Source organism: Melozone crissalis, unplaced genomic scaffold (assembly GCF_028551555.1).
Source record: "Melozone crissalis strain CALT ecotype California unplaced genomic scaffold, PUWL_Pcris_2 ptg000537l_1, whole genome shotgun sequence".
Classification (NCBI taxonomy): domain Eukaryota; kingdom Metazoa; phylum Chordata; class Aves; order Passeriformes; family Passerellidae; genus Melozone; species Melozone crissalis.
In genome coordinates, this window is record NW_026536235.1 from 2,974,527 (window position 1) to 2,989,465 (window position 14,939).

General features: G+C 65.0%; 1 protein-coding gene across 1 annotated transcript; it reads left to right on the plus strand.

Annotated features, from left to right (window-relative positions):
* Nucleotides 1-371: 371 nt before the first annotated feature.
* Nucleotides 372-8,359, plus strand: DTX3 (deltex E3 ubiquitin ligase 3). The gene is given in 8 exon segments (XM_054295181.1): nt 372-423; nt 1,486-1,547; nt 4,715-4,770; nt 4,772-4,908; nt 4,910-5,144; nt 5,146-5,373; nt 7,434-7,651; nt 8,233-8,359. Coding segments are annotated over 7 exon segments (963 nt in total). The 5' UTR covers nt 372-423; nt 1,486-1,534; the 3' UTR covers nt 8,309-8,359.
* Nucleotides 8,360-14,939: the final 6,580 nt, after the last annotated feature.

Genomic DNA, 14,939 nt, shown 5'->3' on the forward strand with positions numbered 1-14,939 from the left:
GGGCCTGCTGGGCTGACCCCCCTGTCCCCCATTTGTGGGGGGCCTGTGTGCCCCCCAGCCCATTTATGGGGCTCCTTCCCTTGCTCTGTTCTGAGAAATAAATTATTGAACCGGCCCTGCGTGTGTCCCGTTCCCTGAGCCCCTCGGACCCCCCTGCGCCCCTCAAACCCCCCGGGTACCCCCGAATTCCCGGGGACCCCCGAATTCCCGGCTCCATGGCCCCCGCCCCCCGCCGCTCTGGCCCCGCCCCCAGGCGCGTTGCCATGGCGACGCCCTCCCCGCCAGCCCCGCGCGCCGTTGCCATGGCCCCGCCCCTCCCCCGTTGCCATGGCGGCCCCGCCCCGCGCGGTCACGTGAGGCGGCCGCGCGCAGGGCGCCCCCCGCCGCCGGACGCGCCCGCGATGCTGCGCCCGCCCGGGCCCGGTGCGTGCGGGACCCCCGGGACACCCCCGGAACCGCCCGGCATCCCCCGGCCTGCCCCCGGCATCCCGCCCTGCCCCCGGCATCCCGCCCTGCCCGCGGCCCCCGCCCCGGGCCTGCTGATGCCCGCACCGCAGCGACCCCCCGGGCCCCTCCCCGGGCCTGTCCGCTCCTATCGGGCTTCACCGGGACCCCCGGCCCCCTCCCCGGGCCTCACCGAGACCCCCCGGGCCCCTCCCCGGGCCTGTCCGCTCCCCTCGGGTCTCACCGGCACCCCCCGGGCCTGTCCGTTCCTACCGGGCCTCACCGAGATCTGCCGGACCCCTCCCCGGGCCTCACCGAGACCCCCCAGGCTCCTCCCCGGGCCTGTCCGCTCCCCTCGGGCCTTATCGGGACCCCCAGGACGCCTTCGGGCCTTAGCGGGACCCCCCGGGCCCCTCCCCGGGCCTGTCCGCTCTCCCCGGGCCTTATCGGGACCCCCCCGGGCCTTATCGGGACTCACGGGCCCCCCCTCGCGTCTCTCCGGGACCCCCGGGCCCCTCCCCGGGCCTGGCCTGTCCCCGCCCGGGGCCTCAGCGGGACCCCCGGGCCTGTCCCGTCACCGCCGGCTCCGTCCGTCCGCCCGGGCCTCACCGGGACCCCCCGGACCTCACCGGGACCCCCATTCCGGGCCCCATCCCCCACCCTGCCCCCCCTGCATGGAGCCCCTCGGGGATGGGGACACCGGGGGACACCGGGGGGGGTGGGGACACCGGGGGACACCGGGGGGGGTGGGGACACCGGGGGACACCGGCGCGGTCACCCCCGCTCCCCGCGGGCCATGGCCGGGCAAACACCCCTGGGCCGCTCCGGGGGGGCCGGATGGGTCTGGGGGACCCCCAGAGCTGCTGTCCCCCCCATAAGGCCGGGGGTCCCCTGGGGACACGGGGGGTGACGGTGCTGTTGTTATTGTGGGGTCACCTGGGCGGGGGGGGGAAAACGGGGGGGTTGATGAGCCCCCAGATTGGGTCTGGGGGTGCTGGGGGCCGCCTGTGACCCCCTCGTGTCCCCCCCGTGTCCCCCCAGCCCCGGGCTCGTGGCTCTGCTGATCCTCCGTGCTCCGCTCGTGTCCCCCATGGGCTCACCAGGTGGGTGTGGGGGACCCCCCGGCTTCTGGGGACCCCCCCGGGGCTGGGAGCCCCCCTTGTGCGTGGCCCTTGGCTTTGGGGACCCCCTTTGGACCCTTCCCCCCGCCCGTGGGACCCCCTGGCTTTGGGAGACCCCTTTGGAGCACCCGTGGGACCCCCTGGCCGTGGAGCACCCCCGGGTTCTGGGGACCCCCCTCAGTCACCCCCCAGTTTCTGGGGACCCCCTTTGGGCCCTTCCCCCTGGGCTCTGGGACCCCCTGGATTTGGGAGACCCCTTTGGAGCATCTGTGGGACCCCCTGGCCGTGGAGCACCCCCGGGTTCTGGGGACCCCCTTCAGTCACCCCCCGGTTCTGGAGACCCCCCTCAGTCACCCCCCAGTTCTGGGGACCCCCTCAGGTTCTGGGGACCCCCTCAGGTTCTGGGGACCCCCCTCGGGCACCCCCCAAGTTTTGGGAACCCCCCCTTGGGCACCCTCCGGGTTCTGGGACCACCCTCAGGCACCGCCCATATTCTGGGGACCCCCCTCGGGCACCCCACGGGATGGGGGACATTGCTGGGGACACCCCAACCCTCACCCCCCCTCCCTCCAGGGCTCAGGGCCCGTGCCACCCCCGGGGTGTCCCCAATCTGGGGACAGGACAGGTTTAACCCTTGGGTGGCACCTTGGCTGGGTGAGCGTCCCCGCCGGGTTTGGGGGGCACTGTGCCCCCCCCAGGACCCCCCTGGGTGCCATGGCCGGGCTCTGGGGGCTCTGGGGGGGTCCATGCCCACCCTCAGAGGGGTTTTGGGGGGTCACGTTGGGATTTGGCTGGGTTTTGGGGTGACCCACAGTCCCCAGGCTCTGGGACTTGGAGTCTCCATGCCGAGGGTCAGGGGATTTTGGGGGTCCCTGCCCAGGCTCTGAGAGGATTTTGGGGTCCGTATCCAGTCTCTGAGGAGTTTGGGGGTCCATTCCCAGCTCAGAAGCTTTGGGGTCCATGCTCAGTCTCTGGCAGTTTTTGGGGATCCATATCTAGTCTCAGAGGATTTTGGGGGTCCATGCCCAGGCTCTGAGAGGGTTTGGGGGCTCCCTGCCCGTTGTCTGAATTTTGGGGATCCATGCTCAGTCTCAGAGGTGTGTGGGGTGGTCCTTGCCCAGTCTCAGAAGTTTTGGGGTTCTGTGCTCAGTCTCTGGCAGTTTTTGGGGTCCATGCCCAGTGTCAGAGGGGTTTTGGGGTCCGTATCCAGTCTCTGAGGAGTTTGGGGGTCCATTCCCAGCTCAGAAATTTTGGGGTCCATGTTCAGTCTCTGACAGTTTTTGAGGTCCATATCCAGTCTCAGAAGATTTTGGGGGGCCCATGCCCAGGCTCTGAGAGGGTTTGGGGAGTCCATGACCAGGCTTTGAAAGGTTTTGGGGGGTCCCTGCCATAGCTCTGAGAGGTTTTGGGGGTCCATGCCCAGTCTCAGAAGTTTTGGGGTTCTGTGCTCAGTCCCTGGCAGTTTTGGGGGTCCATATCCAGTCTCAGAGGATTTTGGGGCTCCATGCCCAGTGTCAAAGGGGTTTTGGGGGGTCCATGGTCTGGCTCTGTGAGGTTTTGGGGCTCCATGCCCAGTGTCTGAGTTTTGGGGGTCCATGCCCAGTCTCAGAAGTTTTGGGGCCCTGTGCTCACTCTGTGGCAGTTTTTGGGGATCCATATCCAGTCTCAGAAGTTTTGGGGTGTCCATATCCAATCTCAGAGGATTTTGGGGTGTCCATGCCCAGCCTCAGGCTTTGAAGATCCCATACCCAGATTTTGAGGTTCAAAGGGTCCCACGACCAGCCCTTGATGGTTTTGGGGTGTCCCCACCCCATGTTTTTATTCCTGTCAAGGATTTTGGGGTGTTGGGGGCCACCAGGTGATGGTGCCAGTGGGATCCAGGCTCAGGAGGTTTTGGGGGTCCCATGCCCAGTCCCTGGGGTTTTGGGGGTCCCATGCCCTTACCCTGAGGGTTTTGGGGGTCCCATGCCCGGTCCCTGGGGTTTTGGGGTGCCTCAGTGTCATTTGGGATGTTGGGGTGCAGGGGGGCCCCCAAGAGCCAGGCCATGGTGGCAGTGGGGTCCAGGTTCAGGAGGTTTTGGGGGGTCCATCTCCATCTCCTGCTGGTTTGGGGTGTCCATGGGTGTTTTGGGGTGTCCATGGGTGTTTCAGGGTGTCCCTGCTCAATCTCTGGGTGTTTTGGGGTGTCCATGGGTATTTCAGGGTGTCTGTGCTCAATCTCGCGGTGGGGGGGTCCATGGGTATTTCGGGGTGTCCCTGCTCAATTTCTGGGTGTTTTGGGGTGTCCATGGGTATTTCAGGGTGTCCCTGCTCAATCTCTGGGTGTTTCAGAGGGTCCGTGCCCAGTCCCAGCTTTGGGGTGTCTATGGGTTTTGGGGTGTCTGTGCTCAATCTTTTGGGGTGCCCATGGGTGTTTCGGGGTGTCCCTGGGGTGTTTCGGGGTGCCCCGTGTGCCCAGCCCTGATGCCCCCAGGCCATCCCACAGTGTCCTTTGTGCTCTCGAGGGTGTCGGTGCCCCAGCAGGAGTGGGGTGCCGGTGCCAGCAGGGTGCTGTCCCTGGGGATGTGCCCAGCTCTGGGTGTTTCGGGGTATCCGTGGCTGTTTTGGGCTGTCCCTGGGTGTGTTTGGGGTGTCTGTGCTCAATCCCCTGATGTTTTCAGGGTGCCCATGGGTATTTTGGGGTCCGTGTATAATCTCTGGGTGTTTCAGGGCGCCCATGGCTCTTTTGGGGTCTGTGCTCAATCTCCAGGTGTTTTGGGGTGTCCATGGGTGTTTCACAGTACCGTGCTCAATCCCTGGGTGTTTTGGGGTGCCCGTGCCCACTCCCGGGTGTTTCAGGGTGTCCCTGCTCAATCCCCTGATGTTTTGGAGCGCCTATGGGTGTTTTGGTGTGTCCCTGCTCAGTCTCCTGGGTGTTTCGGGTGTCCGTGGGTGTTTCGGGGTGCCCCGTGTGCCCATCCCTGATGCCCCCGGGCTGTCCCGCAGTGTCCTTGGTGCTCTCGAGGATGTCGGGGTGTGGGGTGCCAGTGCCAGCAAGGTGCTGTCCTGGGGATGTGCCCAGCCCTGGGTGTTTCGGGGTGTCCCTCCTCAATCCCCTGGGTGTTTCGGGGTGCCCCAGGTGCCCAACCCTGACACAGCCCGTCCCGCAGTGTCCTTCGTGCTGTCGAGGATGTCGGGCTGCGGTGCCCCCGGTGCCAAGAGCCGGGGTGACGGTGCCCAAGCGCGTGTGGGAGTTCGTGACGCGGGAGCGCGCGGCGCGCCTGGCGCTGCTGGCGCAGGAGGCGCGGGTGCGGATCCTGGTGGACGGCGAGACCCCCGAGCTGTACGTGCTGCAGCTGTGCGCGACCCCCCCCGGCGCCCCCCGGCGGCGCGGGGCTCTGCCCGGCCCGCAAGGCGCTCAAGGCGCTGCTCAAGGAGACGGAGAAGGAGCTGAAGAAGCGCAGCCAGCGGCACGGGGAGGTGCTGGGGGCGCGCCCGGAGCCCCCCGCGGGCGCCGCGGGCTGTCCCGGCGCGGGCGCGGCGCGGGACGAGGAGCCGGAGCGGCAGTGCCCGATCTGCCTGGGCGAGATGCGCGGCGCCGCGCACGCTGGAGCGCTGCCGCCACTCGTTCTGCGGGGAGTGCATCGCGCGGGCGCTGCAGGTGCGCTCCGCCTGCCCCGTCTGCGGCCGCTTCTACGGGCAGCTGGTGGGCAACCAGCCCCCCGACGGCCGCATGCTGGTCACCCGCGACGCCGCGCTGCCGCTGCCCGGCTACGAGGCCTTCGGCACCATCATCATCCAGTACGTCTTCCCGCCCGGCGTGCAGGGGGTGAGTGCCTGCAGAGGGAGGCGTTTCCCGGCCTGATGGGCGATGCGAAATCCCCTTGGGCGGTCCCGGCCCGGCCCTGAGCTCCCAGTGCCCCCGTGGGTGCCCCCAGTGCCCCGGGCTCAGCTCTGTGCCCCTGGCTGTGCCCTAAGCCTGCTGGGTGCCCCCAATGCCCCGGGCTCAGCTCTGTGCCCCTGGTTGTCCCCAAATCCTGCTGAGGGCCCCCAGCGCCCCAGTGGGTGCTCCCAATGCCCCTGGTTCAGTTCTGTGCCCCCAGTGCCCCTGGTTGTCCTCCAATCCTGCTGGGGGTCCCCAGTGCCCCCGTGGGTGCCCCCAATGCCCCTGGTTCAGTTCTGTGCCCCCAGTGCCCCTGGTTGTCCCCAAATCCCCAGCATTCCTGGGTGCCCCAACCCAATCCTGTGCCCGTGATTGTCCCCAGATCCTGCTGGATGTCCCCAGCACCCCCCATGGGTGCCTCTAAACCCTGATGGGTGCCACAACCCGGTCCCGTACCCCTGGTTGTCCCCAAATCCTGCTGGGGGTCCCCAGTGCCCCCGTGGGTGCCCCCAGTGCCCCGGGTTCAGCTCTGTGCCTCCCGTCCCCCTGGTTGTCCCCAAATCCCCAGCATCCCTGGGTGCCCCAAAACTGGCATGGGTGACCCAACCCAATCCTGTGCCCCTGGTTGTCCCCCAATCCTGCTGGGTGTCCCCAGCGCCTCGATGGGTGCCCCCAATGCCCCTGGTTCAGCTCTGTGTCCCTGGCTGTCCCCAAATCTTGCTGGGTGTCCCCAGCTTTCCTGGGTGCCCCAAAGCCATGATGGGTGCCCCAACCCAGTCGTGTGCCCCTGGTTGTCCCCAAATCCTGCTGGTGCCCCCCAGCATCCCTGGGTGCCCCCAAGTCCACAGTCTGTGGCCCTGGCACCCCTGGGTGTCCCCAGATTCTGTTGGGTGGCCTGGCACGGTGCAGTGTCCCCAGCGCCCTCAGGTCCTGATGGATGGCCCTGGGTGTCCCCAAATGCCCCTGAGCCAACTCTGTGCCCCCAATGCCCCTGGGTGCCCCCCAAACCTCGATGAGTGCATGCAGCAGCCCTGGGTGCCCCAAAACTGTGGTGGGAGCCCCCACCCAATCCTGTACCCCAGTGCCCCTGGGTGCCCCCAAACCCCGCTGGGTGTCCCCAGTGCCCCGATGGGTGTCCCCAATGCCCTGGGTTCAGTTCTGTGCCCCTGGGTGCCCCCAAACCCCGCTGGGTGTCCCCAGCATCCCTGGGCTACCCACCCATCCTGGCACGTGTCCCTGGGTGCTCCCAAATCCTTCTGGCTGTTACTGACAGCCCTGGTGTCCCCAAATGCCCCCGTGTCCCCAACAGCCCTGGGTGCTGCCAGCACCCCTGGGTACCCCAAACCTGCTGGGTGCCCCCAGCCCTGATCCCCACCCCCCCATTCCTTCTGTCCCCCATCCCTTGCCCCCCACGCCCTGGGTAGGTGAAGTATCCCTGGCCCTTCCCCTGTACCCCTGTCCTCCTGTCCCCATGTCCTCCTGTCCCTCCATCCCGCCATCCTCCTGTCCCCCTGTCCTTCTGTCCTCGTGTCCCCCCATCCCCCTGTCCCCCTGTCCCCCTGTCCTTCCCTGCTGTGTGTCCCCTCCATGCCCCATGGCTGTGGTACCTGGGCACCATGTGGGCACCTGCCCTGTGTGCCCCCCACATGCCTCCCCCACACCTGTGCCCCCTGTACCTGAGCCTGAGGCTGCAGCACCCCAGGACCAGACAGAGCCTGCATCTGTCCCCTATGTCCCTGTCACTGCCCACCTGTGCCCTTGTCACTGCCCCCTTACCTGTGCCCCTCTCAGTGCCCCCCTGTGCCCCCCCACGGCTGTAACCTGAACCTGGGGCGTCCCCATACCTGTGACCCCCTCACCTGTCCCCCCATCCTGTGCAGCCATGCAGTGCCTGGGCACCACATGGGCACTGACACCTGTGTCCCTGTCCCTGTCCCCCTCACCTGTGCCCTGGTACCCACGTGCCCCTGTCTCTGTCCCTCACCTGTGCCCCCTCACCTGCCCAGGTGGAGCACCCGAACCCGGGCGTGCGGTACCCGGGCACCACGCGCGTGGCGTACCTGCCCGACTGCCCCGAGGGGAACAAGGTGCTGGGGCTGTTCCGCAAGGCCTTCGCCCAGCGCCTCACCTTCACCGTGGGCACCTCGCTGACCACGGGCCGTGCCAACGTCATCACCTGGAACGACATCCACCACAAGACCAACTGCACCGGCGGGCCCCAGCTGTGCGGGGGGCACGGGGGGCACCCTGGGGAGTTGGGGGACAGCGCCCAGCATGAGACTGACTGACCCCGGCTGTGCCAGGGGGCATGGGGGGCTGGGGGCACCTGGGGGGGCACCTGGGGGGGTGGGGGACGGCACCCACCACGTCCAGCACCAGCTGTGCGGGGGACATGGGGGGCACCTGGGAGGGCACCTGGGGGATTGGAGAGCAGCATCTTCCCACATCCAGCACCAGCTGTGGGAGGGGGCACCTGGAGGGGCTAGTGGGCACCTGTGCACAAGGGGGCACCTGTGAGGGCACCTGTGAGGGCTGATGGGCACCTGTGCACATGGGGGGCACCTGAGTGGACACCTGGGGGGGCTGGTGGGCACCTGTGCACAAGGGGGCACCTGGGAGGGCACCTGGGGGATTGGGGAACAGCATCCACCGCATCCAGCACCAGCTGTGGGAGGGGGCACTGGGGGGCACCCGGGCTGTGGGGGAGGGAGGATGGTGAGGGGTGGGCACCCTGGGAAGGGAGGATGGTGAGATGTGGGCACCCCGGGGTGGGGCACGGCCTGACTCCCATCCCTGTGCCCCCAGGTTCGGGTACCCCGACCCCACGTACCTCGCCCGGGTGCAGGAGGAGCTGCGGGCCAAGGGCATCACCGAGGACTGAGCGGGGGGCACGGAGCCCTCCCGGGCACGGGGAGCCCCCCAGGATCACCCCGGGCAGCGAGGACCCCCCGGAGCCCCCCTGGGCAGCGGGACCCCCAAACAAGGGGACACCCCCGGGGCAGGAGGAGCCCCCCCGGGCAGAGGGATCCCCCCTTCAATGGGACCCCCCCAATTCAGGGGATCCCCCACACAACGGGACCCCCGTGCAGGGGGATCCCCTCTTCAATGGGACCCCCATGTGGGGGGATCCTCCCATCCAACAGGACCCCCCATGCAGGGGGATCCCCCACAAAATGGGACCCCCCATGCAGGGGGATCCCCCATAAAACTGGACTCCCATGCCAGGGGATCCACCCTTCAATGGGACCCCCATCCAGGGGGATCCCCCCATAAAACCAGACCACCCCTGAGTTGGGGCCCCCCCCAGCCCCCCCCGGCTGGCAATGGGGGCACGAGGAGGGTCCAGACCCCCCCAGAGGGGTTGGTGCCACCCAGCCCCCGCAGCACGGACAGACAGACCCCTGTACATAGCCCTGACCCCCAGGACGGACAGACAGACAGGGGGATCCCCGCCCCCCCAGCCCCGGGGGGGTCCCGCCCTCGGGGGGGGTTATTTATTTTGTATTTCCCCCCCAGGTCTGTAACTTTGATCCAATAAAAATATGCAACGGATGAGGGGGGGCTCCCCCCATTCCTGGGGCAGTGAGGGGGGCACAGTGAGCCTGGGGGGACACGGGGGCACAGGGCTGGGGACACTGGCACAGGGACAGGAGACATGGGGAGACATGGGGGACACTGGCATGGAGACAAGAGATATGGGGGACACTGGCATGGGGACATGGGGGCACAGGGCTGGGGACACTGGCATGGGGACATGGGGGCACAGGGCTGGGGACACTGGCATGGGGACAAGAGACATGGGATTTTGGGATGGGACATGGGGGTTTTGGGATAGAAGATGGAGATATTGGGGTGAGAACATGGGGATTTGGGATGGGACATGGGGATGTTGGGGTGAGGACATTGGGGTGGGACATCAGGACAATGGGATGGACATGGGGACATTGGCCTGGGACAGCAGGATGGAGACATTGGGGTGGGGACACATTGGGGCTGTGTGGGTGGGACTTTGGGGTGGGACACTGGGATGGGGGTGTGTGATGGGGGCACTGGGCTGGGAAACCACGATGAAAACTTTGGGATTTTAGGGTTTGGGCCCTGAGCTCAGGGGGATTTTGGGGTGGGACAGCACAGAATCGTGGAGTGCACTGGGTTAGGAGGGACCCTAAAACCCATCTGTTCCATAGCAGGGACACCTCCCTCTGTCCCAGGCTGCTCCAAGCCCTGTCCAGCCCAGCCCTGGGCACTGCCAGGGATGCAGGGGCAGCCACAGCTGCTCTGGGAAACCCATCCCAGCCCTTGCCCACCCTGACAGGGAGAAATTCCCAATATCCCACCCCTCCCTGCCCTCTGGGAGCCATTCCCTGTGTCCTGTCCCTCCATCCCTGTCCCCAGCCCCTCTCCAGCTCTCCTGGAGTCCCTTTGAGCCCTGCCAGGGCTCTGAGCTCTCCCTGCAGCGGGGTGGGCACCCCCAGCTCCCCCAGCCTGGCTCCAGCCCTGCAGCAGCTCCGGGGCCTCACAGAATTCACAGAATCACTGGGTTGGAAGAGAACGTCAAGACCATCGAGTCCAACCCAGCCCCAGCGCCTCAACCAAACCCTGGCACCCAGTGGCACATCCAGACTTTGTTAAACGCCCCCAGGGATGAGGACTGCACCACCTCCCTCTGCCCTGGGAATTCCCAAAATTCACAGAATTCACAGAATGACCGGGCTGGGAGAGAACCTGAAGGCCATGGAGTCCAACCCAGCTCCAACACCTCAGCTAAACCCTGGCAGCCAGTCCCGCATCCAGGCTTTGTTAAACACCCCCAGGGATGGGGACTCCACCACCTCCCTGGGCAGAACATTCCAGAACTTTACCACCCTTTCTGTAAAGTTTTTCCTGATATCCAACCTGAATTTCCCTTTGCACAGATTGAGATGTGTCCTGTGGTTCTGTCAGTTCCTGCAGAAAGAGCCCAGCCCCACCTGAGCACGAGCACCTTTCAGGGAGTTGTGAGATTGATAAGGTCATCTCTGAGTCTCCTTCTCTCCAGGCTGAGCACCCCCAGCTCCCTCGATGGTTCCTCACAGGGTTTGTGCTCCCAGCCCCTCTCCAGCCTCATTGCCTCCGCTGGACACGCTCAAGAGAGATCGTGAGATCCCAAAGTACAACAACCACACCTCAATCCCAAAAAACCCGCAGTTCGCAGCACTAAATTGGGATGAAGAGGGCACAGCTTCTTGGGTGTTGGGCAAAACTGGATGATGGACGTGTGTGAGGAGGGGGAATGTCGCAGACATTTTTTCACAGAAATCCTTTCTTTGGGATTTGTGCATCTTCTGGGAAGCAAAGGCCCAGAAGAAGAATGTAAACAATTGTTATCAGCTGCTGTGAAATGCAATAGGATGCACCTGTGATTGGTTCATGTTCCATGTGTACAATTAAGGGCCAATCACAGGAGCAAGCTCGGGGAAAGATTCCCTGGACACAACTTTGTTTTAGCTTCTTTTCTATGCTATTCTTAGCTTAGCAGCATCTGCAACTTCTCTTCTTATTCTTTTTAGTATAGTTATAATGTATTATATATCATATTTCAATAAATCTAACCTTCTGATCATCAAACAAGATTCTCATCCTTCTCTCACCCCAGCGACCTCGTCAGGTCGCTGTAATAGGGGAAAGTCAATCCAACCTCCTGGTTCCACTAAACCCAGCTCAGTGAGGGGCTGAAATTAATTGAAAAATGGGGTTATAATGTATCAGTGAACGCAAGCAGAGCACCAAGCTGCGTAAACCATCATCTCCACATCCTTCCCAAACTGAGGGGCCAGAACTGGACACAGCACTCGAGGTGTGACCTCACCAGTGCCAAGTACAGGGACAGAATGATGTCCCTGCTCCTGCTGGCCACACCATTCCTGATCCAGGCCAGGAGCCATCGGCTTTCTTGGCCACCTGGACCCGCTGCTGGCCTCCTCCGGGCTCTCTCCAGCAGCTCCTCATCCTCCCTGCGCGGGACCCCAGGGCTGGAGCAGCTCTGCAGGTGGGGTCTCACCTGGGCACAGGGGCACAGGGGCACAGCTTCCCTCCCTCTGCCCACGCTGAGGCTCAACCCAGCTCAGGGTGCACCTGGATGTGGCCAGGATGAGTCCAACGCCCTCAAATCCTTCCCCATGGGGTCACCCGTGGGGTCTGACCCGGGCACAGGGGCACAGGGGCAGAGATCCCTCCCTCTCCCCACCCTGGGGCTCAGCCCTCAGCCAACCCGGGTGCCCAGGGATGTGGCCAGGATGAGTCCAACGCCCTCAAATCCTTCCCCATGGGGTCACCCGTGGGGCCTCACCTGGGCACAGGGGCACAGGGGCAGATACCCGTCCCTCTGGGGCTCTGCTCAGGCTCGGGGGGTACCTGGGTCTCCCTTGGAGTCTCACCTGGGCATAGGGGCACAGGGGCAGAGATGCCTCTCTCTGCCCACCCTGGGGTTCAGCCCAGGATCAGGGGGTACCTCAGTGCCCAGGGATGTGGCCAGGATGTGACCAGCACCCTCAAATCCTTCCCCATGGGGTCACCTTTGGGGTCCCACCTGGGCACAGGGGCACAGGGGCAGAGACCCCTCCCTCTGGGGCTCAGCCCAGGCTTGGGGGTGTGTGGGTTCCCAGGGATGTGGACAGGATGTGTCCAGCACCCTCAAATCCTTCTCAATGGAGTCGCCCTTGGGGTCTCAGCTGGGCACAGAGCCCCCCTCCCTCTGCCCACCCTGGGGCTCAGCCCTCAGCCCACCTGGGTGCCCCAGGATATGGCCAGCACCCTCAAATCCATCCCCATGGGGTCACCCATGTCCCGAGTCCTTCTCCCAGGTGCTCCCAGTCCCTTCCCAGCCCAGTTGGGTTTTTGCCCCTGGCCCAGGTGCAGGAGAAATAACCGGGGTGCAGAACTGGGCTGCGTTGGAATCCTTGGGGCTCCTACCAGCCCAGCCTGTCCTGGGGTGCAGCCCTGACCCGGGACACCTGGCTGGGGACACTGGGGTGGGACACAGAGATGTGACAGTGGGATGAGGCTGGGGACACTGAAATGGGGGCACTGAGGTGGGGACACTGCCCTGGGAAAGCAGGATGGGGACATGGGGATGGGACACAGGGGTGGGGACATTGCGATGGGACACCAGGGATGAAGACATTGGGATGGGACACTGGGGTGGTGAGCACCAGGATGGACACTGGGACATTGGGATGGGACACCAGGGATGGGTCACTGGGGTTGGGATACTGGGGTGGGACATTGGGATGGAACACCAGCATGGTCACTGAGATGGTCAGCACCAGGATGGTCACTGGGGCATTGGGATGGGACAGATTTGGGACATCAGGCTTGGACAGTGAACTGAGACATTGGGGTGAAACATTGCCATGGGGTATCCCAGGATGGGGCACTAGCATTGGGACACTGGGGTTGGGACATTGGGATGGGACACCAGGGACACTGGGGTGGTCAGCACCAGGATGGTCACTGGGGTTGGGACATTGGGATGGAACAGATGTGGGACATTGGGCTTGGACAGTGAACTGAGACACTGGGGTGCCACATTCCCATGGGGTGTCCCAGGATGGGACATTGAAATGGAACGCCAGAATGGGTCACCAGGATGGGACACTGGGATGAGACACCAGGGCACTGGGGTGGTCACCACCAGGATGGTCACTGGGACATTGGGATGGGATACTGGGATGGGTCATTGGGGTTGGAACACTGGGGTGGGACAAAGGCAGGCCAGGACATAGAATGGGGACATTGCAATGGCCTGGATGGGACACAGCGAAGGGGACACAGGGACAGGCTTGTGAGGGGGGACAGCGACATCACCTTGGCAGCCCCATGGGTCACTCAGGAGTGGCTGCAGGGTGGCCCAACACCAGCCCTGCTGTGGCCTTGCCCCCTCAGGGGCTGTGTCCTTGTCCCTGGGTGTGCAGCCTCGTGTCCATTGTGTGTCCTTGTCCTTGTCCCTGTCCTGGCGTGTCCTTGTCCTTCACTGTGGCCCCAGTCCCTGCCTGTCCCTGCCCATGTTCCTGCCACGTCCCTGTCCCCAGTGTGTCCATGCCTGTGTCCTGGAGTGTCCCTGTCCCTGCTGTGTCCCTGTCCCTGGAGTGTCCCTGTCCCCATCTCTGTCCTTGCTGTGTCCCTGTCCCTGGAGTGTCCCTGCCCACCCCGTGTCTGTCTCCACGTCCCTGGAGTGTCTGTCCCTGTCACATCCCTGTCCTTGTCACTGCTCTGTCGCTGTGCACCATGCCAGGTCTTTGTCAGTGGTCTCTCCTTGTCCCCCGTGTGTCCCATTGTCCCCTTGTCCTTGACCCTGGCATGTCCATGACCGTGGCGAGTCCCTTCCCATGTCCTGTTCTGTGTGGTGCCACCACTTCCCACATCCTGCTGTGTCCCTGTCCCTGTCCCTGTCCCTGTCCCTGTCCCTGTCCCCTGCCATGCCCTTGTCACTGCCGTGTCCTGCCAGGGCAGGAGGGACCCTGGAGGGCGCTGGGTGGGGGAGGGGGGTCCAGGGGCATTCCTGGCGAAAATCCCCCCTCACCAAAGGCCACGCCCAGGAGGAACCGCACCCACTGACCACGCCCACCGACCACACCCACTGACAACACCCCATGACCGCGCCCACTGATCGCACGCCCTGGCCACGCCCACTGCCCACACCCCACACCCCCATGTAGATTATATAGCCCCTCCCACCCCGAGGGCCCCTCCCACCCCAAAGCTCCTCCCACCCCCAAGCTCCTCCCACCCCCATAGCCCCCACCCTGTAGCCCCACCCCACCTCATAGCCCCTCCCACCCCCAAAGCCCCTCCCATCCCAAAGGCCCCTCCCACCCCAAGGCCCCTCTCATCCCCCACAGCTCCTCCCACCGCCACAGCCCCTCCCACTCCAGGCCCCTTCCATTCCAAGCCCCTCCCACCCCCAAAGACCCTCCTACTCCCATAGCGCCTCCCACCCCGACAGCACCTCCCACCCCAAGGCCCCGCCCACACAAAACCCCCTCCCACTCCAAAGCCTCTCCCACCCTCATAGCCACTTCCATCCCATAGCCCCCCCACCATAACCCCACCCCTCCCATCCCACAGCTCCTCCCACCTCAAGGCCCCTCCCACCCTGACAACCCCTCCCACCCCACTGCCCCCCCACTCTAAAAAGCCCTTCCACCCTCATAGCCCCGCCCATGCTAAAAGCCCCTCCCATCCCCAAAGCCCCTCCTATCCCAAGAACCCTCCCACCCAAAGATCTTCCCACCCCCATAGCCCCTCCCACCCCAAAGCCCCGCCCAATGCAGCCCCGCCCATCCAAAGCCCCTCCCACCCCTCACAGCTCCTCCCACCCTAAAACCCCTCCTATCCCCATAGCCCCTCCCACCCCGACAGCCCCTCCCACCCCAAGACCCCTCCCCCTCACATAGCCCCGCCCACCCCGTAGCCCCTCCCCCCGCCCCAAGCAGAGACCGGTGGTTTCGGGCTGGTTAAAATCTCACCATCCA